Source organism: Sceloporus undulatus, chromosome 9, assembly GCF_019175285.1.
Source record: "Sceloporus undulatus isolate JIND9_A2432 ecotype Alabama chromosome 9, SceUnd_v1.1, whole genome shotgun sequence".
Taxonomy (NCBI): Eukaryota; Metazoa; Chordata; class Lepidosauria; order Squamata; family Phrynosomatidae; genus Sceloporus; species Sceloporus undulatus.
The window spans coordinates 16565771-16591864 of record NC_056530.1 but is presented as its reverse complement, the minus strand read 5'-3'; the positions used below and the strand labels follow the sequence as shown (position 1 = coordinate 16591864).

At 41.5% G+C, this 26094-nt stretch overlaps 1 protein-coding gene across 1 annotated transcript in view; it reads left to right on the top strand.

Moving 5' to 3' along the window:
- The window catches only part of LOC121916068 (transmembrane immune signaling adaptor TYROBP), a 13697-nt gene extending 11619 nt beyond the window's left edge, over nucleotides 1–2078 (top strand). The window contains exons 4-5 of the mRNA XM_042440815.1: nucleotides 1205–1239; nucleotides 1946–2078. Coding sequence (XP_042296749.1) covers nucleotides 1205–1239; nucleotides 1946–2011 — 101 coding nt within the window. The 3' untranslated portion in view covers nucleotides 2012–2078. The remainder of the gene's footprint in view (nucleotides 1–1204; nucleotides 1240–1945) is intronic.
- Nucleotides 2079–26094: the final 24016 nt, after the last annotated feature.

Here is a 26094-nt window from a genome sequence, read left to right as displayed (position 1 = left end):
AGCTGGTATTTTGACCTGTCTGTATGGGGCCTTTATTAGAAGATTAGAATAGCGCCAGCATTTTGTTGCAGTGCCACTAGTTTTTATTCATTGTTTAAGTCCAAGTAAAGAAAAACAGTATACATGTAGTTTCTTGTTTGGTTCTCACAGTGTGCAGACACAGCCTTTACCTGCCATCTTTAACCAAAGCTTTGAACTTTGTCATATCCTCTTGAGTCAGAGTGCAGTAACTTCTGTTCCCTTCTGCTGAAGATTTCTTCTGTTTGCCTTGGGCAGCAATGCTCGTGCTGGAGAGGGTGAAAATGGCATTTCTTGGTCTGTCATGACAGTAGTTCAGTAAGCTTTAGCCAAGGGGTTGGCACAGCATATGTGGCCTGAAGAGCCAGGACATGAAATCTAACATCCAGAGACAAATTTGGCAGAAAAGTAGTCAAATTCTTTCACACTTCTGTTCCACCCCATATAAAAGAGGCAATTATTGTTAAAAGTTTTAAAGAGAACATGGAAACAAACCTCCCCCCTGCTTTATGCATTTTAGTTACAGAAGGGATAATGCACAGCTTCTTAATGATAAACATAATGAATAACATCAGGATTCATTGTTGAGGAAATCACGATGTTATAAGATTCAGAATTGTTCAAAAGTCTTTGTAAATTGACCACACTGAAACGCATGGGAGCGGGTGGTTTCTGTATTGTAGAATAAAAACTGTGTCTCCTGATGCTGGTTTCTGTATTGTAGAATAAAAGACCCCTGCTATGCCATCCCCTCCTATCATTGAGGCCCTCCTGATAGGCAATCATAGGGTTGCAACTGCTTGTCAGACATAGGTCTAAATATGGCCACCATTCATTTAACCCTAGCACCTGCATGCAGGGGGTGGAAAACATATGGCTCTCCATGTTGGGGCCCTGCTCCCCTCAACGCACCCAATATAGCCAGTAGCAACGAATCATGGGAGATAATTCAACCAACATCTGAAGCGTCACATGCTCCTAGCCCTCACCTGTATAATCTTCACAAACCAACCTGTATTGACAATGAAGAGATGGTATACTGAAAAATGAAGAACAAGTCAGAAAGGAAGCATGGATGAAAAAGAACAGCACGCACATATGTCCTGTCTCTTGCCCATATTCAGTGGAGTAAAAAAAACAGAGAGCATGTCTTTTCTTCAACCTCCCCTCACTTTCTTCTTTGCAGACATAAAGAAGAGTCAACATGAGTCCCACTATGAGGTGAGTGTGACAAAATTGTGACCCCCCTAACTTGTTACAATCATCCAATGCAATGCTAACATTGACAATAGGCATTGTTGGGGAACCTACCATAACAGCCACCATCTCTGAAAAGAACTGAGCACGACTTGTCTCTCATAAGGCACTCCACAAAGTAAGCATATCTAAAGAGAGAAAAGAGGTACGTGTGTGGTAACCAACAGCCATGCTTTATGAGAGCTCTGGTGCAAGCAGAAAGTGTAGCAGCACCAGAATGGACAAATCCACACTAAAATGTCATACTTGGAACATCATGAGAAGGCAAGACTCACTAGAAAAGACAGTATTGCTGGGAAAGGTAGAAGGAAGTAGAAAGAGAGGAAGACCACATACAGATGGAAGACTCAATCAGAAAGGCCATGGCCCTGAGCCTGCAAGACCTAAGCAGAGAAGTAGTAGTGGGGAATGTAGAGATGCCCATTCACAGGGTCGCCATGAGTCGAGTTCAGCTTGAAGGCAGCACAACAAAAGGGCTCAACTGGTGGCACTATGCCAATGAAGTATGACCCTGGTCTGGGATGTTGCTGCAACAATCTGAAGTATTGGAACACTGTTGGAGAAATTTTAAGAAACATGTCTGATCTAGCACGCTCTTCATCAAATAACTGTTAGGTCTGCTGAATAATATAGATATTCCTTGACGCTCTGCTTCTGTCTCATTTCACAGGAACTTCAAGGGCACAGACTGGATGTTTACAGTGACATAAGGCGACCTGCAGCCACCTTCAAATAGTCTTCCCTCCTTTCCACCCCTCTTTTGTCCTTCAAAGTCAAAGCTTTGAAATACAAGCTTTCTACTCAGTCTCATCTTGAACAGGTCTACTCAAATGCTGTCCTTCAGAGCAGGCCTGCAACTGTGAACTTTCATTTGAATCTTTCATATAACTTCTTCCAAGGAGATCATCTGCTCTGTTTTAGGGGTGCCCCTCCCCTCTACAGACATACCTATTGCAGTTGGGTAAAACTACTGATTGTGCAACACAATACAGAATTCTTGGAGCGGGGGGGGGGGGGATAAATCCTATCCTTCTCCAAACAGCCATCTTCAAGCAAACATATTCAGGGTTAGCCATGTTGGGCATGCAGCAAATCCACCAAAGGCCACAAGCCAGAAAAGAGTGATGCCTTTATTGGCCAAACATAATGCACATCATGTTTGCTTGAAGCCCATTGGCTTCTTCATCAAGCAAATGATGTTTAAAAATCATTCAAGAGATTCCATTTTAACATTAGGAGGAACTTCCAACAGTAAGGGCTGTTCAACAGTGGAACACACTCCCTTGGAGTGAAGTGGCGTCTCCCTCCTTGGAGGTCTTAAACAGAGGCTTCATGGCCATCTGTTGGGATGCTTTGATTGAGAGTTCCTGCATGGCAGAATGGGGTTGGACTGGATGGCCCTTGCGGTCTTTTCCAACTCTATGATTCTATTATTCTAGAGTCTATTTTATCAGATGCATAGAATGGAGCTTCAGTGGAATGAGCAGACTAACTTTACAAAAGTTTTATGCTACAAATTGCTCCCCATTTAGTCTCATAAGTGTCTTTTTATACTACAACATTGCTGTCTCTATGAATGAATATTTACATCTGAGTCCAACCTAACAACTTGCAGTTATGATTGTGGGCTACTATAACTGCAGTTTATGGTAAACTGTATCATCCACTTAAGCTCTTTGCCATCTACCATTGTATTGTCAAGCTAGATTAGCAGAAGTTGTCAAGGGTCACAGACGTGATTTTTCTGTAACTGAAGATCTCATGAATTGAACGCGGAGTCTTCCACATGCAAAGCAAGTCCCCACTACTGAGCTAAGCGCCGCTTGCACAGTTTCGGTTCAGTTCAGTAAGAGTCATGTGCAAAGGACAGGCCAAAATAAAGCTGCTTCAGGTCACTTTGAGGTATGCTGTTAAAATGATGCATGTGTACTAAGAGTCTGGAAGCTGCGCCAAAGATGCGCTCCAGTCCTTAGTACTGGATTGTGACTTTGGTGTGGCTTCTGGACTCTTAGTATGCATGCATCATTTAAACAGCATACCTCCAAAGTGACCCAAAGCAGCTTTATTTTGACCTGTCTGTATGGGGCCTTTATTAGAAGATTAGAATATGCTGCAGCATTTTGTTGCAGGTGCCACTAGTTTTTATTTCATTTTGTTTAAGTCCAAGTAAAGAAAAACAGTATACATGTAGTTTCTTGTTTGGTTCTCACAGTGTGCAGACACAGCCTTTACCAGCCATCTTTAACCAAAGCTTTGAACTTTGTCATATCCTCTTGAGTCAGAGTGCAGTAACTTCTGTTCCCTTCTGCTGAAGATTTCTTCTGTTTGCCTTAGGCAGCAATTGCTCGTGCTGGAGAGGGTTTGAAAATGGCATTTCTTGGTCTGTCATGACTAGTAGTTCAGTAAGCTTTAGCCAAGGGGTTGGCACAGTCCATATGTGGCCTGAAGAGCCGGGACATGAAATCTTAACATCCAGAGACAAATTTGGCAGAAAAGTAGTCAAATTCTTTTCACACTTCTGTTCCACTCCCATATAAAAGAGGCAATTATTGTTAAAAGTTTTAAAAGAGAACATGGAAACAAACCTCTCCCCTGCTTTATGCATTTTAGTTACAGAAGGGATAATGCACAGCTTCTTAATGATAAACATAATGAATAACATCAGGATTCATTGTTGAGGAAATCACGATGTTATAAGATTCAGAATTGTTCAAAAGTCTTTGTAAATTTGACCACACTGAAACGCATGGGAGCGGGTGGTTTCTGTATTGTAGAATAAAAACTGTGTCTCCTGATGCTGGTTTCTGTATTGTAGAATAAAAGACCCCTGCTATGCCATTCCCCTCCTATCATTGAGGCCCTTCCTGATAGGCAATCATAGGGTTGCAACTGCTTGTCAGACATAGGTCTAAATATGGCCACCATTTCATTTAACCCTAGCACCTGCATGCAGGGGTGGAAAATGTATGGCTCTCCATGTTTTGGGGCTCTTGCTCCCCTCAACGCTACCCAATATAGCCAGTAGCAACGAATCATGGGAGATACATTCAACCAACATCTGAAGCGTCACATGCTTCCTAGCCCTCACCTGTATAATCTTCACAAACCAACCTGTATTGATAATGAAGAGATGGTATACTGAAAAATGAAGAACAAGTCAGAAAGGGAAGCATGGATGAAAAAGAACAGCACGCACATATTGTCCCTGTCTCTTGCCCATATTTCAGTGGAGTAAAAAAACAGAGAGCATGTCTTTTCTTCAACCTCCCTCTTCACTTTCTTCTTTGCAGACATAAAGAAGAGTCAGCATGAGTCCCACTATGAGGTGAGTGTGACAAAATTGTGACCCCCCTAACTTTGTTACAATCATCCAAATGCAATGCTAACATTGACAATAGGCATTGTTGGGGAACCTAACATAACAGCCACCATCTCTGAAAAGAACTGAGCACGGACTTGTCTCTCATAATAGGCACTTCCACAAAGTAAGCATATCTAAAGAGAGAAAGAGGTACGGTTGTGGTAACCAACAGCCATGCTTTATGAGAGCTCTGGTGCAAGCAGAAAGTGTAGCAGCACCAGAATGGACAAATCCACACTAAAATGTCATACTTTGGAACATCATGAGAAGGCAAGACTCACTAGAAAAGACAGTATTGCTGGGAAAGGTAGAAGGCAGTAGAAAGAGAGGAAGACCACATGACAGATGGATAGACTCAATCAGAAAGGCCATGGCCCTGGGCCTGCAAGACCTAAGCAGAGAAGTAGATAGTGGGGAATGTAGAGATGCCTCATTCACAGGGTCGCCATGAGTCGAGTTCAGCTTGAAGGCAGCTAACAACAAAAGGGCTCAACTGGTGGCACTATGCCAATGAAGTATGACCCTGGTCTGGGATGTTGCTGCAACAATCTGAAGTATTTGAACACTGTTGGAGAAATTTTAAGAAACATGTCTGATCTAGCAGCGCTCTTCATCAAATAACTGTTGGGTCTGCTGAATAATATAGATATTCCTTGACGCTCTGCTTCTGTCTCATTTCACAGGAACTTCAAGGGCACAGACTGGATGTTTACAGTGACATAAGGAGACCTGCAGCCACCTTCAAATAGTCTTCCCTCCTTTCCACCCCTCTTTTGTCCTTCAAAGTCAAAGCTTTGAAATACAAGCTTTCTACTCAGTCTCCTCTTGAACAGGTCTACTCAAAATGCTGTCCTTCAAGAGCAGGCCTGCAACTGTGAACTTTCATTTGAATCTTTTCTATATAACTTCTTCCAAGGAGATCATCTGCTCTGTTTTAGGGTGCCCCTCCCCTCTACAGACATACCTATTGCAGTGTGGGTAAAACTACTATTGTGCAACACAATACAGAATTCTTGGAGCGGGGGGGGGGGGGATAAATCCTATCCTTCTCCAAACAGCCATCTTCAAGCAAACATATTCAGGGTTAGCCATGTTGGGCATGCAGCAAAATCCACCAAAGGCCACAAGCCAGAAAAGAGTGATGCCTTTATTGGCCAAACATAATGCACATCATGTTTGCTTTTGAAGCTCCATTGGCTTCTTCATCAAGCAAATGATGTTTAAAAATCATTCAAGAGATTCCATTTTAACATTAGGAGGAACTTCCAGACAGTAAGGGCTGTTCAACAGTGGAACACACTCCCTTGGAGTGAAGTGGAGTCTCCCTCCTTGGAGGTCTTTAAACAGAGGCTTCATGGCCATCTGTTGGGGATGCTTTGATTGAGAGTTCCTGCATGGCAGAATGGGGTTGGACTGGATGGCCCTTGCGGTCTTTTCCAACTCTATGATTCTATTATTCTAGAGTCTATTTTATCAGATGCATAGAATGGAGCTTCAGTGGAATGAGCAGACTAACTTTACAAAAGTTTATGCTACAAATTGCTTCTTCCCATTTAGTCTCATAAGTGTCTTTTTATACTACAACATTGCTGTCTCTATGAATGAATATTTACATCTGAGTCCAACCTAACAACTTGCAGTTATGATTGTGGCTACTATAACTTGCAGTTATGGTAAACTGTATCATACCAGCTTAAGCTCTTTGTCCATCTACCATTGTATTGTCAAGCTAGATTAGCAGAAGTTGTCAAGGGTCACAATGACGTGATTTTTCTTGTAACTGAAGATCTCATGAATTGAACGCGGAGTCTTCCACATGCAAAGCAAGTCCTCCACTACTGAGCTAAGCGCCGCTTGCACAGCTCTGGTTCAGTTCAGTAAGAGTCATGTAGCAAAGGGTCCTTCCTGGGAGACTGTGTCATGTGCCTTTACTTTAAGGTTCTGATGCATAAGTTTGAGGATCATGCAGGTTTTGGATGTATGCTTGCTACATACTTATAACTATGAGTATTTGCATATAAATTTGCTTTCCTAATTATTTTCTGTGGAGTGTTTTTCATTTCAATGAAATGAAAAATGATAATGTAAGGCAGTTCCGATGCCACTATCAGCATAAACCGCCACTGATTTGCTACTTTCCTTCAAGGTGGTCATGTTGCTGTTGTGGCCCACCAATAACCTAACCAGTGGCATCACTAGGATTGGTATCAACTAATGTGATAACTCATGGTGTCACACACATCATGCAGATTCCTTAGTAATGCTTTTGTACTAATGTTACTCATAAATTGTAAGTGGCCACCTAACAAGACAATGTTGAAGATGTGAAAGATAAGCCACCTAGTAAATTAGGAAATGGGTGGCAAGTCTGGTCCTGTGGTCAATTGGAAGAAAGGGTTAAGCAATTGTTCCGTCTGTGGTTTGTTTTTAACCTGATATTTCTCAGCAGTGGCAGTGAGGAGTGTGAGACCAGACTACTTCCTCTTGTCTTCTCACTTGGAATGTGAGGCTGAAGGAGGAACTGGTTGCTGTTCCCTCCTACAGAGAAGGCCCTGTTTCGAGGTACTAGATCCAATGCTTGCACAAGGCTCAGTTAGCCACTGGATGGCACTACAAACTGTGTCATTAAATACCTCTTAAAACTGTCCATCTAAAATAATCCAAAAGACACCAGCAATACTAAAATTAAATTAAAATTAAATTAAAATTAAAATCAAAAAATCTCATAGCCATAGTGCCAGCCTACAGTTGCCAAGCTTGAGCTCTTTCAGGCCCGGAGATTTCAAAGCCTGAGATTTAAAAGATGACCTGTTTTAATGTCACAGAGGATATCATTAAGCATCAAGTATGTTAAGCAGGTATGGACATTATCACAGGAGGGAAATTGGGGGTTTAAATAGGCATTTTCTGGGGACAGTCGCACAATCGCGGCAAATATTTTCACACACCTTGTGCTTAGAGAGGACTTATCCCTGGAAGAACCAGGAATGCTCCAGGAACAAATCATTCACAGGACTTCCCCAAAGAGAATCTAGGCCCTGAGATCTGGAACCCGAGGTACCACCACTGAAGAGCTCAGAAAACAAAGTCTCAGGACTCAAGTATGTTCAGTTTGGGTTGGTGAGCCTTAAGGTAATGGCAACAAATCATTAAGGTTCTGGGAGGGGGTTGTCCAGGGGGGAAGAGTATACGCAGTAAGGAAAGTTCCTTCTAAGACTATCCTATCTTGGGAAGGATGGCATCTATCTAGATGAAACCAGTCAAAACCATCTTGGCATCATGTGTCCTCTTCCTACCATTACTGGAGAAAGCCACAACATTGGTAGAAGCATTGAGTGCAGGGAGAAATAACCAGAGGAGAAATAGGTAGGGACAGAGACTTCATATGGGAGAAATCAGGAATTGTGTGTTTTGAACCTTGGGTTAATCTAGTAAATTGTCGTGGACAGTGTGCATGTTTCAGCATCAGTGCCCTCCTGAAGCACCCAAAAAAGCACACCACATTATCATCTAGGATTCACTTGGCAATGTGATGCCTCAAGCCTTGTTTTTTCTTTGCAACTCTTTGCTGCTTTAATGGCAAGAAAAGCTTTGTAGTGTACGGTCCCTGCAAAATTTTCCCATTTCCTTTGCCTTGTTAAAACATGCTGCAATCTGCACAGCCATCTCTGCTGAAGCCTCAGCCCTGCAAAAGGACACAAAGCGACTCACACAAACCATCTGATCCTTTTAGGTTTCCATTTTCTCTTTTCTGAACAAACAAACCAACAATTTCTGATCACTCATGTCTGTGTAGATATAGGAATTGTTTGCTTTGCCAACTCTACAACACACACAACATAATAATTGTCCACATGAGAAGTAACCCGTGTCTAGATCTAAACCGCACAGTTCTAAAGATTGGCCCTGAGCTTTGTTGATGGTGATTGCAAACGCCAATCGAATATTTAGTATCGCGTGTGTTGCTGTTACTTCAGACAGATGGCGGTTTTTAAAATATATATATATATATATATATATATATATATATTTACCTGTCACAGATGTGACTATATAATAGTCGGTATAAAACATGTGTGTATTTGAAGGGAACGTCGTGTCAAAATTTCAAAGCAATCGGTGAAGCACTTTCAGAGATTTAAGATTTTGAACAAACAAACGTTCGCATTTTTATTTATATAGAAGATAGTATATAAATTACTACATGCAAATTTTATGCAAAGCCATGCTGTCTTTCATGCTTTGGTTTGATATTCCCCAAGTGGTCACTCTTGGCACCTGACAAGTAGGTTTGCCTGGTGGTAAAAGAGGCAGGGATCCCATCCCTTTAATGGTTGTCTAGAAGAGAGAGTGTCTGCAGATGCTGCTTGTTACCTGGTTGCGTGACAGGCAACATTTGCTGAAATTCCCTCATCTACACAACAGCAGCCCTGTCTCTTATATCACCAGGCAAACCTACTTGACAGGGACATAGTGCGTTCATTCCCAAGAGTTATAGAAGATTCAAAGCAATCTTTCAATTCTCGCAGTTTCCTCTGGAGGAAATGCCTTTGTTCTTTGTAACTTCTTTGCTATAAGAGCTATTTGACAGTGGAATAGATTGCCTAGAGGGTGATGGACAACTCTCCTTCTTTGGAGGCCTTTAAAAATCTTTCAGGAGTGCTTTAGATGTGTATTTCCATTGAACTAGATGGCCCTAATGTTCTATGACTTTCCCCCGTATTTCCAAGAATATCTATTTTCAAGTGTTAATTTGAATTTCCAGTGCCTATATATCAGTGGCATATTAAACACCTATATCAGTGGCCCTTTTGGAAATGAGAGAGGAATGTGTAACATTCATTACTGACTTTCATTCGTATGTGCCTATATGCGCAGCACACAATCCAACACATTGTGGAGAGCTGCGAATGACTAATCTCATACATATATAAAAGGTGTCTCTGGAGGCATATTCCAATTTTATTACTTGTAAACTCGAACTCGGAAGACTTTTTCAGGGCTGCCATCTTGTGGATTTAGTTGGAATAGGTACACCAACCAAAACAGTGTAAAGGTGGTTGAATGTCAAGCCTGATTTCCATTTCACTTTTTGACCGTACAAAAAAAATACCATTTTCCCCCCAAAGTGAGTATCTGGGATCCTGTTGGGGAGTTATGAATGTGTGACCTAGAGAGGTCACACAATCCCTTCATATTCCCTATTAGGGGAACTATGAAAGTCCTCCAGTCCTCACTTATTGGAAAACAGCCACTGGGATCAATGGGGGCCCATTCCCCATTCACTGAGGAAGAAGCTGACTGATGTTCCCACCCCATCATGTGAGCGATCTCCGATGTGAGGGGGGGGGATTGTGATCAGGACACCATTTCTGCCTGTTGCATTGAAGATGACTCACAGGAGCTTTGGGAACATCAGTCAGCTGCTTCCTGAATGAAAGCGGAACAGATCCCTGGAGATCACAACAGCTGCTGCCTGGGATGTGGGGACTGAGAAACGTTGGGCCAGGAGTCATATTGGGCAGAGCTGTACCATATATTTTCACCCATCCTATCCATATTGGGCAGAGCTGTACCATATATTTTCTTCTATTTATGACCCCCTTCTTACAGTAGCGCCACTGGCTGATGGTTTATTTTTGAGCACATTTCAAAATCCTAGTTATTGTTTATTAAGCCCTATACAGCCCAGGTTCGGGGGCTATACAAACCGCCACCCCTTTACTGACCGGATCGAGGTTGCGGCAACCTCATGCTCTATTGGCTGCAAATATGTAGCTGAGGCCCATTCACATGACACAAATGTAGTGCTATATACCACTTCAACTGCCATGGCAACCCTGCGCAATCCTGGAGTTTGTAGTTTGGTGATGCTCTAGAGCTCTCTGGCTGACATTCTAAATGCTCCTTCCTAAACTGCTAATACTATGAGTCCATGGGGTATTATCACAAGAGATAAAGTGGAATATAGCACTATCATTGTGCCATGAATTATGTCCTGGTCCTCCTCACCAGCAGCCCATCCAAAAGTAGATTTTTCATACACCATATGACCTATATTTTGGGGCAGACCATCTCAGACATACCTTCCAAATTTGATGTAAATCATCCATTTTTGCAGAAATTGGTGGGGTGCCCCAGTAGGAATGCCCTTAAATGTCTAATTAACAAATTAATAAGTTGCTTTGATAGCCTTGGCTGAAGAGCGGGGTATAAATTATTATTATTATTATTATTATTATTATTATTATTATTATTATTAAATTGAATTTCATGTACACTAGGTAGGCTATATTGTTAAATACTCTCTGAATATGTTACAACAATGTCCAGCCATTCTGGGAATTAGCGGGGTGCCCCTCTGGGTTCCCCCACCATAGAACTCATGGGTGCCACATAATCTGCATTTTAAATACAACTCCTCAGGCATAGCTTTCAAATTTGGTGGAAATCTATCTGGCAACACACAGAAAAACAGAAACTTAACTTTATTTATATTGTTGTTCATGCTAGAAATTACAGAGGTCCAGTTCAGTCTGCATCTCCCATGCCCTCCCCAGTGATGCCAATGTATGAGGAGGGAAAGAAGATCACAAGTGTGTGTTTTACACACGGTCAGTAATCAAATAAAAAAGTCAGTGATGTATCTTTGGAGATTGACTAGTCCAAATAGATGTGGCTGATTTATGCTTGTTAACTGATCTTTCAGTAGAGAAAATTGTAAGCATTTCACTAAGCATTTGTTTCTAGGTTTCACCAGCCATACCCCCAATACTTCCATCTTGAAAAAACCAGGGAAACACAATACTTTGTTCCTGTAATCCCCATTCCCATTCAGATAACACTTTAAGAAATTTGGTGCCCAATACAAGGAGAGGTCATCCTTGGCCAAGTTTCCCCCATCCTCCACATTTTTCTATCCTGTAGAAACAGCTTCTTCTGGTCATGTCAGTGTAGATACATACTGGAGGTCAGAGTCAGATAGGAAGTAATGTCACTGATATTTTCCAATCATGTTGATGTAATTCCTTGCTTCGCCTGTAGGAAAACATAAGGTATGACAATTAGGCCATATACAGTGTGTAGGAAAGCCAATGTGGTGTAGCTGTTTGAGCATTGGACTATGGCTCCAGAGGCCAGAGTTCAGATCCTGGCTTGGCCATGTAAACCCACTGGGTTTATAGCCTCAGAGGATGGCAATGGCAATAGGAACCCCCCTCAGAAGAAACGTGCCAAGAAAACCCCATGAGAGTCACCTTAGGGTCACTATAAATTAGAAACAACTTGAAGGCACACAACAACAACAAAAAACAAATGGTGGAATCTTTTTTCCTGGAGCTTGCATCCATTGCTCTGGGTCCTAATCTCTGGAACAGCAGAAAACAAGCTTGCTCCTTCCTCAATATGACATCGCTTCAAGTATTTAAACAGGGCTGTCATATCACCTCTTAACCTTCTCTTCTCCAGGCTAAACATCCCCAGCTCCCAGGTACCATTAATTTTAGCTCATCAGTATCAGTACTATATAATGGTCAGAGTTTCATATTTGCAAACATTTTAAATTATGTAATAACACTATTAAAATCTTCACTCTGAAGCAGCTGCTTCACACTGCCAAATGGTAGGCTGGCCCTGTACACACAGATATCTGGGGAGGATCCTATAACCTCTTCTTTGCTGATATTATGGTTACTAGTCACTCAGGCATGTTTCACTTACTTGTGTCGCTCTGCTTTGTGTCTTTGGGACGAGTGCAGTAATAGACCGGGACGAGGAGAAGTGCAGTGAGCAGAATATCTCCGGCTACAATTGCAACCATGATGTCTGTGGTGATATGGTAACAGTCTCCATAATGCCCTGTGTAAGAAAGGAAAGGACAGCCCTGAGTGCAACCTGTTTCCCTGGTCCCTCACTTATCAGGGGTGGCATGAAATACATTCAGAGCACAAGCAGAGGGTGCTGTGTCACCATATGATGCCAGGTCATCAGTTGCAGCCGTATCATATGAGATAAGGGGGAAAGCAGCAGCTTTCTCTGTGTCTCTTTGCATGCCACTGTAGAATGTTTGTTATCTTTCCAAATTTGTTCTCTTTCCAAGGGAGATGGCTGTAGTTTGCTTTTGTCTGAGCTTACCAGGAAGGACAAGAGTCTATCCCCTCTTTCTCCCCCTTGTTGAGTTGAATGCAAACTACGTTTGCACGTTGAACTCAAACAGCAACAATGGAAATAAGTGATGACAAAGGGGGCAATTGAAGGTGGAGTTTGAAACCGGGACATTTTAAAAGCAGCTGGGAAAATGGGACAACAGAGGGTTGATCAGGGCTATCTCTGCCAAACTGGGGCAATTGGGAGGTATGGGGTCATCTTGTTGTCCATAAAAGTGATGCTGTGGGTGAGCAACTCTTCCAGTACATTTCCCCTCTCTTTTATTTACAAGGGTGCCTAATGTTTACAGGCAGGTCGCAGTATTTGAAACAGAATTGGTACCTAGTTAAACCCAGCGAGCCTTGCTTTGTGAGGAAGACAATAAATAGAGCTGGAATATTCGCTGAAATGTAAAATGAGATGAAATGTCTAGTAAAACCTTTTACAACTCCAGGCGGACAGAGCAGAAAACATCTTTCTCCAGTTAGTAGTGTCCCTCCATCAGCACCATTAAAGTTTTACATGCTCTGATTTATTTCTTCTTCTTCTTCTTATGTGTTGTCCTTTCCTTTTTCAATTCCCCATTTGCTTCCCTTTTTATGCCTCTATTCTTTTTTTGTTTAAAATGTTTATTTATTTATTAGTTACATTTACCATATATACTCTATTATAAGTCGAGAAAATTATGCCCTAAAATTGACCCTAAAATCCTGGGTCAACATATATGGGTCAATACACTAATACTGGTTAGAAAGGTCCTGAAAGATGAACCGCCGTGATGCCCCACTCTTCGTGGGGAAGGAGTTTGTGTGTGTGTGTATATGTGTGTGTGAGTGAAAGAGTTTCCCAATTCGATTTTAAAGCCTTCTCTTCCCATCAAAGAAACACCCCTTTGAGCTCCACTTCTTTCCCTTCCCAATCCGATTTGAAACCCTTCCTTTCCCATCCAAGAAATACCCCCTTTAGCTCCGTTTCATTTATTACAAGCAAAACCCCTTTTAAAATCTCATCAATAAACAGGAAATAACAAAAGATATGAATGTTCCCAATTTAAAACTACTGTTTTTAATTTAAAACTGTTGTTTTTAATGCAAATTTACCAGTGCGCTTTGAATATTACATGATGCATTTGCAATAGGGGCAGTGTGGGTGTGAAGTGGAAATTCGGAAATATGTGCTATTGTAATTTATATGCAAGTGGGTCTAGTTATGGTCATATCATGTAAAATTCATTATTTTAAAAAACAATAATTTCAAGTTTCATGAAATCCCTCACCTGTTTCCTTGGTGGCTGTTCTAACTGTAAGAAAGGAGGAAAAAAGAGGACAGTTATGTTATTCCAGATAGATAAAATTGCAGTAAAAGCCAAGCTAATGTGCAGATCAAAATGCAATTATCTTTTAAGTTCACAGTTCTCTCCAATGTAATTCTCATTATTGCATGACAAAAGTAAGTCAACATGCAGCAAGAGGGAAGCGGCTTTGCGCTTACCTCTCTATATGCCCTTAAAGCACTTCTGTTCTCTTCCTGAGGAAGAGTGTTGTAAAAGCATGCCTTTTATTATACCTATTTGCATATAAATAACAACATCACTTATTTCTGAATTTCCAGTAGCCCCACTTTCATGCCCTTCATTCTGTTTACAGCAGTACACAGCGGCCCCTGCCTCAGTTGCCAGGAACATTGAAGTCCTCCTGGATTATCATTTGTCCCTACACCCCTTTACTGTGGCTACTGCTAAAGCATGTAATTTCCATCTTTTGAATAACCATAGGCTCCATAGGTTTTTGACCGTCCAGACTGTCCATTTGCTTATCCAGGCCTTGGTTATTTCACACCTGGACTATTCTAATATCCTACTGGCAGATTGGCCATCCTGCTCTCTTACTCCTCTGGTTTTAATCCAGAATACTGCTGTTTGGATTGTCTTAAATCTCCCAAATACTCATATCTCTTCCCCTTGTAGATTCCCCTTAACCTCCTCCAAATTTCTAGCAGCTCAGCTAGCATGATTTCCATCATCTAGGAATATAGGATCTACAGGCAAAGGATTATTGGCAATTGCACCAATGCATATGGCTCTCCCAAGGCGGCAAACATTTCAGGATCTGGCTCCACATTTGTGGAATGGTCTTCCTTTGTACCTCCAGCTAGAGGAAGATCTTGCCTACTTTCCTAAAGGACTGAAGACCTTCCGCTTTGATTTGCCAGATTGCTGAGTTGCTGCATGCCTAAGGTTGCTGAGATGGCTAGTGACTGAGGAAGAGTTTGTTTTAGCATAAATACATATTATTTTAGTATTTTCATAGTGTTGGGTTTTATTGCTTGTTTTTGATTACATATGCTTGATGCCTTTGGTGGAAAGGGTGTTATAAATAAATGTTGTTGTTGCTGCTGTTGATTTTGTCCTGCTAGAGAAACCCATTTGGCAACCATCTCCCTCTGGAAGTACAGATGTGCTATAACATCATGAGGAGAACTAAACTAACCAGAAAGCCACTTCTCCTGTGCTGCCTGTTGGCGTACTTTTGTCACGCAATAAGGCTATTTGTTAGGGACGCAAATCCTCGGTGTATTTCATGTATTTCATCCTTACATGCAAAGTCAAGTAACTATGGTAGATTTCTTCCTACTGTAGGAAAAAAAAGTAATATTCCTCTGCAGTATTCTCCTGTATATAAAGATCTGGATACCCTAAAGGCACCAGATCCTATGTGATCTTGGAAGTTAAGCAGGGTCAGCTCTGGTTAATATTTCGATGGGAGACTGCCAACAAATTCAAGCTAATGAAGGTTATAGTTCAGAGGAAGGAACTGACGAAACCACCTCTGAGTATGCCTTTACAAATTATTCCACTGAGAGAAAGCCCATGGACCTTTTGCACAAAAAGCCTGTTTTCTACACAGACAACAGGTTTCTTATGAAAGAAACAATGTTATAGAGCAGTGGTTCCCAACCTGTGGGTCGGGACCCCTTTGGGGGTCGAATGACCCTTTCATGGGGGTCGCCTAAGACCATGGGAAACACCTATTTAATTACAGTTACGAAGTAGCAATGAAAATAATTTCATGGGTTTGGGTCACCAAAACATGAGGAACTGTATTAAAGGGTCGCGACATTAGGAAGGTTGGGAACCACTGTTATAGAGGAATAGCATAGACGATCCCATTCTGGGAGAAAGGCAATAAGTGCAATAAATGAATAAATACTTTTGCAGGGAAAAAAACATATGAAATTTGTTTTCTGCATGGAATATCGATTTTTTGCTCAGGAAACAGGCTTTTGCACACACACAAAAACCCACATTTTTCTCTGAAGAATAATTCCTCTGCAGAAAATTGCACAAAATTCTCACTACCTGTAGTCTATTATTCTTCCCTGAAATTTTAAGTTACTGCAATGCTAGAAACTTGGTAACCAAATGAAAATTTCATTGGGGGAACAGAACTCTTATTTGGGTGGCACTGCTCTCATTTTACCTTCTCTGTTTATACACCTTTGCATTTACTCTTACCAAAAAAGGTAACTCATTGCAGTTACGTACATGAGCTATAACTTGCTACATCCAAGCTCTGCTCCTGCCTCAGGCCCAGCTCCTTCTTGATTGACTTTTTAAAAAGCCAGACTATGCAAAATTACATGGTTTCAAACTACTTTTTTAATATGTGGCACTGCTTAATGTTCCTCTTTCAAAATGTCATAATGTTTTCATGCATTTTATAAGGTGGTTTTACTGGTACTTGATGTAATATTTATTATGTATTCTGGTTTATATGGGAGCCCCATGGAAAAGGTTTTGCCTTGAACAGTAGCATACGAATATCTGAAACAAAGCAAATGGAGGAGGGGAGGCCATGTGTGGTCTGAGTGCAAATCAGTTTCCTATCAGCTGCTGTTTCCTCTTGCAACACCATCTTGCACTCCGACCCCCTTCCTCTCACCAGAAAACACTGGTTTCAGTTCCTCTGAAACATGGGCAAACCCTCTAATACAATGGGGTAGAAAACAGCTTTGAAAAAGCCCTTTATACAGTGCAAAACAAAAGCAGCAAAGCTAGATTTTCCTGAGTGTCTAGAATACTCCATGTACAAAAGAAAGATGCAAATCTGTGGCCCTTACAAATGTTAATGAACTTCAATTCCTGTGATCATTCACCATTGGCAAAGCCTGCCAGCAATGATGGAGCTGCAGCTCAACTATATCTCCTAGGAGGACACTGGTTGTTCCTCTCTGAGGTCCAGAATAGCACCTAAGGATCTGGACAGTAGACCCTTGTGGGCCACCAATTGTTTTTAGGCTATAACACTTATTGGTCCTAGTTAACATACCCAATGATGCAAGGATTATGGGAGTTGTCCAGAAAAGCATCGGGAGAGTCACAGCTGTCTGGCTCTGACTGAGCCTTATGAGAGTTCAAGGTGGAGAGAAATTAGTTCCTTTTGGATACTTTAGAACTGTAGCTGAAGCAAATTGATTTTCAAAAGTAATTTTCCAAGCTCAAGCTAAAATAAATAAGCAAAGAGGTTCAACAACATCCCCAGCACCAAAACTGAGCAGTCTGAAAAACTGATAACTACTGGTACCTGTGGCCTATAAGCTGCTCTATTTTTGTCTCTTAAATCACAGATTTCATAGAATTTCAGCAATTTGAAAAACTTGCTTTGCTATTGGCAGCAGTAGATCCCAAAAGAAGGCATGTGATCCATAAATCTGGTAGAAAGAAAGCCTCTATCGGTGATGACCCCAAAGCTGTCACCAGAGCGACACTTTGTTTCCTGGTTTTAGAAATGGCAAAGCATGGACAAGTTACTTTTCAAGCTACAATGTCCAGTGTTGGGGTATTCAGACAGTTAGAATCAAACAGTAATTTCTCCTAGAGCTAAGAAAGAGTACCTATGGTGAGGTATAAACTATTTAGTTTATATGAATTTTGTAAGCAATTTTTGTAAGTTTGTGGCTGCTCCTCTTCCTATTTTTGCTTTACTTCTTGTTTTAATACGTGGTTTAATGGTGGGTATCTTGTACGGGGCGGGGGTTTGGCAAGTCATTTTGAAAAGCAGCCTTAAAAGGTTTTAAAATGTAAGTTGTAAATTATTTTGAAAAGTTCTAAGCTGTATTGAAAAGTATACTTAAAATATTTTAAATCAATCACAGATAAATCCACATTCAGGCATCTCACACAAACAAAACAGTCTTCTGTCTCCAGCAGAAAGTAGCTTTATACCTCCTGGTGTCCTCTAGATGTCTTGGATTCCAACATCCATCGGCCTCAACTAGCATGGCCAATGGTGCAGAATGCTAGGAGTTTGGGGGGGGTCAACCAATACTTAAGGGGAGTGTAGATTATATTTCATCCCTGCTTATTAAAAAGTCCCAGTGCTTTCACCCTGTTCACGCTGGCTCAACTACAGCACTACTGTTGTCACTGCTTTTTCCCTTACCACCCACTGGGCCTAGGTTGCACTACCTTGCCAAAGGTAGAATAAGGGAGATACTAAAATAAGGGAGATAAAAGTCATTGCCCTTCCTCCTCCTTGTGGCTCTCTCTGCTCCCCTGCCTGAAGAGAACAGTCAAACAGACTGAAATGGGAAGGGGCAGATGCAATGGGCCCTGGACTCTCCAGAGATCAGCAGTGGGTCTCCCAATGGGAAAAGGGACCTGAGCCTATCATTCATGTTGATCTCTGGTGTCAGCATGTCTTGAAGATCAGAGTGAGAGGCCATCACATATATGACAGACACAATTTAATTCTGATAGCCATCAGACTGAGGTTGTGTCTGCCATGTGCTTTGCTTAGCGTAGAGGATGAACTGAGTGCTTTCCCTTGATCATTAAGCTCTTTTGGGGGCAAAGCAAGCAGAGAAAGTAAGCAAAACTATATAATAAAGTAGTTTCATAGTTTCATGAGATCTAGAGTGGTGTAGTGGTCAGAGCATTGGACTACAACTCTGAAGAATGGGGTTCAAGTCCCCACTCAGCAATAGAAATTGTACCACTGGGAGACCTTGGGGAATTTACATTCTCTTGCCAAGAAAACACTGTGTAATGCAGTTGTCATAAGTCAAAAATGATATGAAGGCACCCAACAACATTTCGTAGACAATGTTGATGAAGCAACCTTATTATATCCACTCTCATCTTGGGTCCCTGTAGTACTCTGCCCACTCCAAGAGGCAGCTCCTTACTGTGCAAGGTCTCAAATAGAGGTCTTCTCACATTCTGAGGTCATTCACACTATGAATTAACCCGCTATAGAAACTAGGTTATTTCAGGGTCATTCACACCATGACCCGAATGCACCCGGTGTGGTGTGCGGGGTGGTGGTGAAAACACTTTACCCAGTGCATTATTATTATTATTATTATTATTATTATTCAGCACCAAGTAAATAAAATCTTTTTGGGAGTGCCAGAGCAATTCAGATATGCGGAAGTGTGAATGCAATATTAAATCGATTCTGGAAATGGAGGTACCTCCATTTTGATCCAGAATGGTGGCAAATGGGAATGGCAAATCAGATTTAACTGCCATTGAGAGATTTGCTGCCCTAAAAAAGTGAGATTGACCCCTCTGTATTACCACAAATCCTTCTGTCTCAGTGGGTCTCTATTTTGGTTACTCTAAAGGTTGTGAGATTACAATACCCATCCCTCCATTTGTTTGGGGATGAAGGGAGTTGCAGTCCTGCACAAGGGTATGATTAAAAAGCACTGCTCTCCCTGGAGATAAACCTTTATGCAAAGTTCAGCAATGAAGCTGAATTTGAGTAAACCACCACCAGTTTCCTGTGAACTGATGAACTGGGGTCATGAAAGAGCAAGAAAGGTGGGAACAAGAAGAAGGAAACCTCTACAGTCCTAGGGGACACTAACTGAGATGCACATAAAGGTGGCACCAGGGATCCCAAATTCAAGTGCCAACCGATAAGAAAATTTCTGAAGACACACTCACCAATTAAGAGGCAGAAAATAGAAACAGCAAAGCTCCACATGGCTTTTTTCTCCACAAGTCTGACCTCTGGACAAAGCACGCTGATATGGGGATCTGTAAAGGGAGCGCTTCGCCCAATGATGCCTGAGCAGGATGTGGGATGACGCATGGAATCATATGTCAACTCCACTGGGCCAAACAGCAGGCTAATCTTTCTCTCTGGTGGTGGCATATTGACTTCCCCAGAATCACTAGATTATGACTCCTGTGAGCCGCCTGTGTAGCTGAAATGTTCTCACACTGTTCCTTGCCATGTTGCAGAATGCTCTGTGGAGCAGGGCCTTGGGCAAATCTGGAAGGGGCGCAAAAATAGGGCACTGCCTCCCCAAATAAAATTCTCCCTCCCCATGAAATTTTGTTTTAGCCTGTTCTGTATACAATATTTTCTACATACAGATTGTGTATATATAGGATGGTAGTATACAGCCTTGCCTTACCTCTTTGCTGATTGAGGACTGTTTCTCTGTATTTAGCTTGGATGGAAGCCTCTTATCCTGAGTGTAGGTTACATATCAGGACACCGTACAGTGTAGTGGCACTCAGTGGTGTCACTTGGGAGTGTGAGGGATGTGGACTGCACCAGGTGCAATGGTTGTGTCTCCTTTTTTGTGAATGGGAATGTATATTGATTACTTCCAATCTGTGGGTCACTGCTTTGTTTTCCATATTTGTTGGCTGGTTTTAGTTAGAGGTGAGCTTAATTCTGCCTCTGTGGCTTGCAGTAGTTCTATGCCGTCTGTTCCTGGTGATTTATTCTTCCCTTTTGCTTTAAGTGTGGCTTGCAAGAATACCTCTCCATTGACCTCTATGCTCATCAGCCCTAGCCTGCATGGCCAATGGATCAGGAAACCTGAAATCCAAACACATCTGCAACAGGACTCAGTGAAGTTATTTTGTGGGGTTACAACTCTCCCAGCCATCAGAAGTCAGAGCCTGGAAAAGCAATCTGGGCATTGGAAGCTGTACTCCAACAATAAGTTTTTCTGGTACTGTTCTGTAGGGCCACATGTTCTTCATTCCTAGATGATCCAACAAACAGGGGAAAGATCGTCTAGACAGGAATAAGAGGCAATATAAGGCATCTCTTTTGGGGAGGCAATGAAGAAGTTCCAGAACGAGACCAGAATCTTCTAAATCCTCATATTAAGATACTTAGAGGGAGTTCCCCAACTCCATCCCTAGTGATCATTTCAATAAGGCATGAATGGGGGAAAATCCCAGTAGATGGTGCATGTATTAGTTGAGGGCAATGGGGAAGTGTTTCAATTTTCTGCCTCGGGCATGAAATATCTGCTAAGGAAAACCCACTATGATGACGCATCTGTCTGTTGTCCTTCACTAGTAGAAAGGCTCACAGAAAGAAAAATAACCAGTTCCCCTAACTTTCACAGGTTTACTGAAGCAAGAGATGAGTAGCAGCTTTCTGTTTCTGATACTGCCCTTGTTCCCACCCCACCAGCTCCCACTACAAAAGCCTCCCCTTGCTTTTGGTTATATCATTCCCTAACACCAACACCACCCCCAAGAATAATGAAGTGAGAGACCACTAGAACCACCCACAACTCCCCCCATTCTTCCCATTTCAGGTTCATGTCACCCAATGATGTATCATTTCTTCTTGTTTTGAAAGCATACTATAATTATCCCTCCTATAAAAATCTGTCTCACTTAGGTCAGGGCACCTCAGTCTGTCTCAGGCATCTAGCTCATCTAGCATACAGTGGATTCAGACATATAGGTCTCCCAATCTGGTGTGTCCAGCAGAATCAGGGCCGCCACTGAAACAGACCAGCAGTGGACAGGACAATTCTCCAGCAGCCATTCACATACTCCATTTCCCACAATACCCAAGGGCTTTTCTGTGCTTGGGGAACTGAGGGTAATGTTTTTAAATTAAATTTAATTACAAAACCAAAATCCCTCCCGCAAGGCTGTATATGAAGACGCGACGCCATTGGCGTGCATTTGAAATGACATACAAAGGAAGGTAAGCATTTTCTAAAATCTGAAGGTTGAGTGTCAATTGATTTCTGATAGAGGACAAAAACAGACAGACCTGACCAGTTCGAAAGAGCCCCATATATATATATATATATATAGAGAGAGAGAGAGAGAGAGAGAGATCCCACCCACCCCAATTTATTAGGGTCACTTGAACAGAGTTAGCTTCGAAGGAGAAACTTCAGACAAGTGAAAGCAAGTCAAGCCATTGTGTGCATCTTTTACATGATTACAATGGACTGTTAAAAATCTGAAGATATTTTGGCCACATGAGAACAATTCCAAAAATGCTTTCCCACACTTATGTAAAATATCCTCAACTCACAATTCCTATCATCTTTTCCATGTTCAAAGTAATCCAGAAATATTTCAACACTCGATTCCAAGTTTCACGTTCCAGTTTCTAGCCCTCTGATAGAAAGAAACGCCTTGATAAAATCCAGCAGGCCATGAATATTTGTGTGTGTGTGTGGGTAGACAGGGTCCGTTCCTCAGTGGCACCGGAGGCATCTCATAAGACAAAATCCCCATTTTTATATGCATATACCCCTTCCAAGACGGCACCAAACTGTAATGCAATTTGACCAAGAAAAGAAATGGGAGTGAAAAGATGCAGATTCAAATGTCTTGAAGCTGACAAATATTCAGCAGGAGAGATATAGAAGAGAGAAAAAGAAAGGGAGATATTGTGCAACTGAGGGTAATAATAGTAGTTAGCTCTCACATACTGGCACAGATAGCAGCAGTACTATTACTATCCACTGACATCCATTGGGTCCCCAGCCAAAAGCACTTGCTGGCAATTTGGTTTTGTTTCTCCTATGTATTCCCTAAGCAACAATTTTGTCAGTCGGCTGGGTACCAGCAGCTACTGAAAAGCACAGGCGGAATGTACAGCCAGCTTTGCATGATGTTTCTCCTGCCAACTGGAATGATAAGCGGCATGTAAAGGGAATCTATGTTGTCATCTCCAATTGATCCAAGATAAGAGAAAGAATTCCTCTCTCTGGTGACCAAAGGGAAGACTGTGAACAAGATGCACACACATAGAGAGAGAGACATATAGCACAAATGAAAATTGTAGCACAAGTGGTTTGGCAACATCAGCATGTGCTAAAGATGGCAAAAAGTTATTAATGACAAAGAACATACAAGCTAGGAGAGGCTGCAGCAATTTGTTTTTGCCTGAGTCTACATGAAAAGGCAAAATCCCATATCCTTCTCTCTTCCACTTCTGCATCACCATCATCATCATCACCATCATTTATTGGATTTATTTACTGCTTTTCTCCCAAAATGGGATTCAGTAATTTTAAAAAGATACAACTAAAACATTAGTTACAAAAGTTTTTTTAAAGAATTAAATAATACTAGTATTAAAATATAACTTAAAAACACAGCATAGTTAAAACCATTTCAATAAAATTCCAGTAAAAACATTAAAGCATTAGAAACAGCACACCAATTACACACAAACTCTACATAGTCAGATTCACACTTCAAAAGCCTGTTTTTGCATCAACTCAGCACAAGTTTCTTTTGCACTTTGAACTCTATTTGCAGCATCTGAGGTAAGCTGAGGGCAAAGAGGGAGAGGAGGAGGAGGAGGAGAGAGAAACTGGGGCATTTTAAAAGCTGTTTTAAAAAGTGGGGTGGCGGAGGATTAATTGGGAGTGTCTCGGCCAAAGTGGGATAGTCGGAGGATATGCAGGTGGAGACTTTCTGTAGGCCAGACTAGGACCATGGGCTGCAGTCATTTCTGTCCAAACATGTAGCTTTTCCAAGTTGTGTTATGAACTGGAGCTAAGATGACATTGGTTCTACCAGGCAGTGATGGCGAACCTATGGCATGCATGCCAGAGGTGGCACTCAGAGCCCTCTCTGTGGGCACATGCGCCGTCCCCCCAGCACAAAGTTTGCCAGAGTTTGTTACTAGAAAGCCAGAAGGACATGGCACTTTGCAATAAATATGTGGGTTTTGGGTTGCACTTTGGGCACTCAGCCTCTAAAAGGTTCACTATCACTGCATGTATTCAACTAACATATGGATTTGGGGAGAAAGGCGAGAGAGAAGTGCAATCAATCAATCAATCAATCAATGGGTCCATTTGTATATTGATGTAACTGCATAGAGCTACTGCACCTCAAGAACTAATGACTTAACCTAATCAAGTGAGCGCCCTAACAGAATGAAAATGAATGTAAGATTATGGATATTTTATTTTCCAGATGAATTAATCCACCATAAAAGAATAACAGTGAGAGAAGAGAACAGGCATGCAAGATTGCCAGGGTACTCTTCCTGGTTAATTTATGTACATTTGAATTGTATTTAAACCCAAATAGACCCTGTGTGCATTAAACTGTAGTAAAACTGTACTTCAGAACAGATCAAAACAATATATCACAAGTACCGTACTTAGCTTCTCCCATAATAAATCAGCAGCTGCAAATGTGTGAGCATATTTCTGAAGACAGAGAAAGACTGTTTGCAGTCAGTGGGACCATAGTATATCTTTCATATTTTGTCATTTTTTAAAAAAGGGGTAGAGGCCGAGAAATAGGAAAGGTAGCAATCAGTCACATTTTCTAGGTACAGCCCAGATCTGCACACAAAATAACAAAGTTGCTAATTCGCAACACCAATTGCTAGGAATTGTTCTGTCAGTCTTGCTATTACAGAATGTGAAACAGTTACTTTGTCTGGTGAGAAAAATGGGTAGGGACGGTCCCAGCCCTCTTTGAGACAAAGGGAACCATTCCACATCACAGGAAGAATACACAACTCGGGGCTGCAGCAGTTTGCTTTTGCCTGAGCTTCCCGGAAAGGGAAAAATTCTTCCCTATTATCTCCCTCACACCCTTTGCTACTGTAAGTTAAATAATTACTGATTTTGCAAAATTGCGAATAAGATGCAATAGAATCATAGAGTTGGAAGAGACCGCAAGAGTCATCCAGTCCAATCCCCTGCCATGCAGGAAATCCAAATCAAAGCATCCCCATTGACAGATGGCCATCCAGCCTCTGTTTAAATACCTCTAAGGAAGGAGACTCCACTACACTCCGAGGAAGGAGTGTGTTCCACTGTCGAACAGCCCTTACTCTCATGATGTTCCTCCTAATGTTGAGGAGGAATCTCTTTTCCTTCAGCTTGCATCCATTGTTCCGGGTCCTGTTCAATATTATACAATGCTATATCAGAATGCTTCTGTGATCCTCTATATTGGATGAACCGCTGGTTTTTGTTGCTGTGATAATCTCCTAAAACCTTTTTCAGACAAGACTTTGACTGATTTTAATCATACAGCAGAGTTCAAAGAGATGGACTTCTGTTTTTATTTTGTAAGTACGGTATTCGATAATCCTTTAAATGCTTTTTAAAACTGTTTACATATCTTTAGTAGAATTGTACATATAAATTCTGTAAGCCGCCTTGTGTCCCTTGACAAGAGGAAGTCAAGTTGTAAATTAAATAAATGCATATATTTTAATTGTATTTTTTCTACTTGATGTTACCCTTGTTTGATTTGTTAACAGAAAGGCAAGGTATGCATGTTACTAATAGATAAATGTTGGAATTGAGGGGGAAGATAGGCATGGATAATAAGCAACTGGTCATGAGAAGGACTACTTGATTATAGGTTTCCCCAGAGGAAGCTGAGATTCATTGATGAATAAACACTGTTGCTCAGGTGGGTTGTTATTACCAAAGGAATAGGCCCAATGACACATGCATTTACTGGAAAGTTAAAAGAAGCTGCGCATAATTCCATTGTAACGCTGGTGATTAATACAGGATATGTAATGACACACTTTGGGCACTGTGTATATTCCATCGCCGTTGCGATTCTGTGGAAAGTGCACATAAATGGCGACAAGGTGGCACCACTGAGCACCCTTTACATCACTTTCTATCATCTAGATTTAAGGCAGCTGAAGATGTTTTATCAATTCATCATCACCGATGCCAGAATTTCCCTTCAGGGCGTTTTTACAATTAACAACACCTCTTGGTCTCAGAGTATGTGAGACTTGTAAAATGTTCTTTAAAAGCGCATGGCCGGGGGGTGGGGGGGAGCTGTTTAGTAGAATATGCATTTGATTTGCTAACTTGTCCAATTGATTTCAGGGAACATAAAAACTGAATTGTGTGTCAAGTGGGGCTTATGATTTCGAAGTAAGCTGTATGCATACATCTGCAGCTTTCGTCTCCATTTGATTCTCCCTGGATGGCAAACGGATCTTAAGATATGCTGAATTTAATTGCTGTTGTTGTTACTAATGCTTGTGAGCACATCCCGAGGGTAGAATGAAAGTATG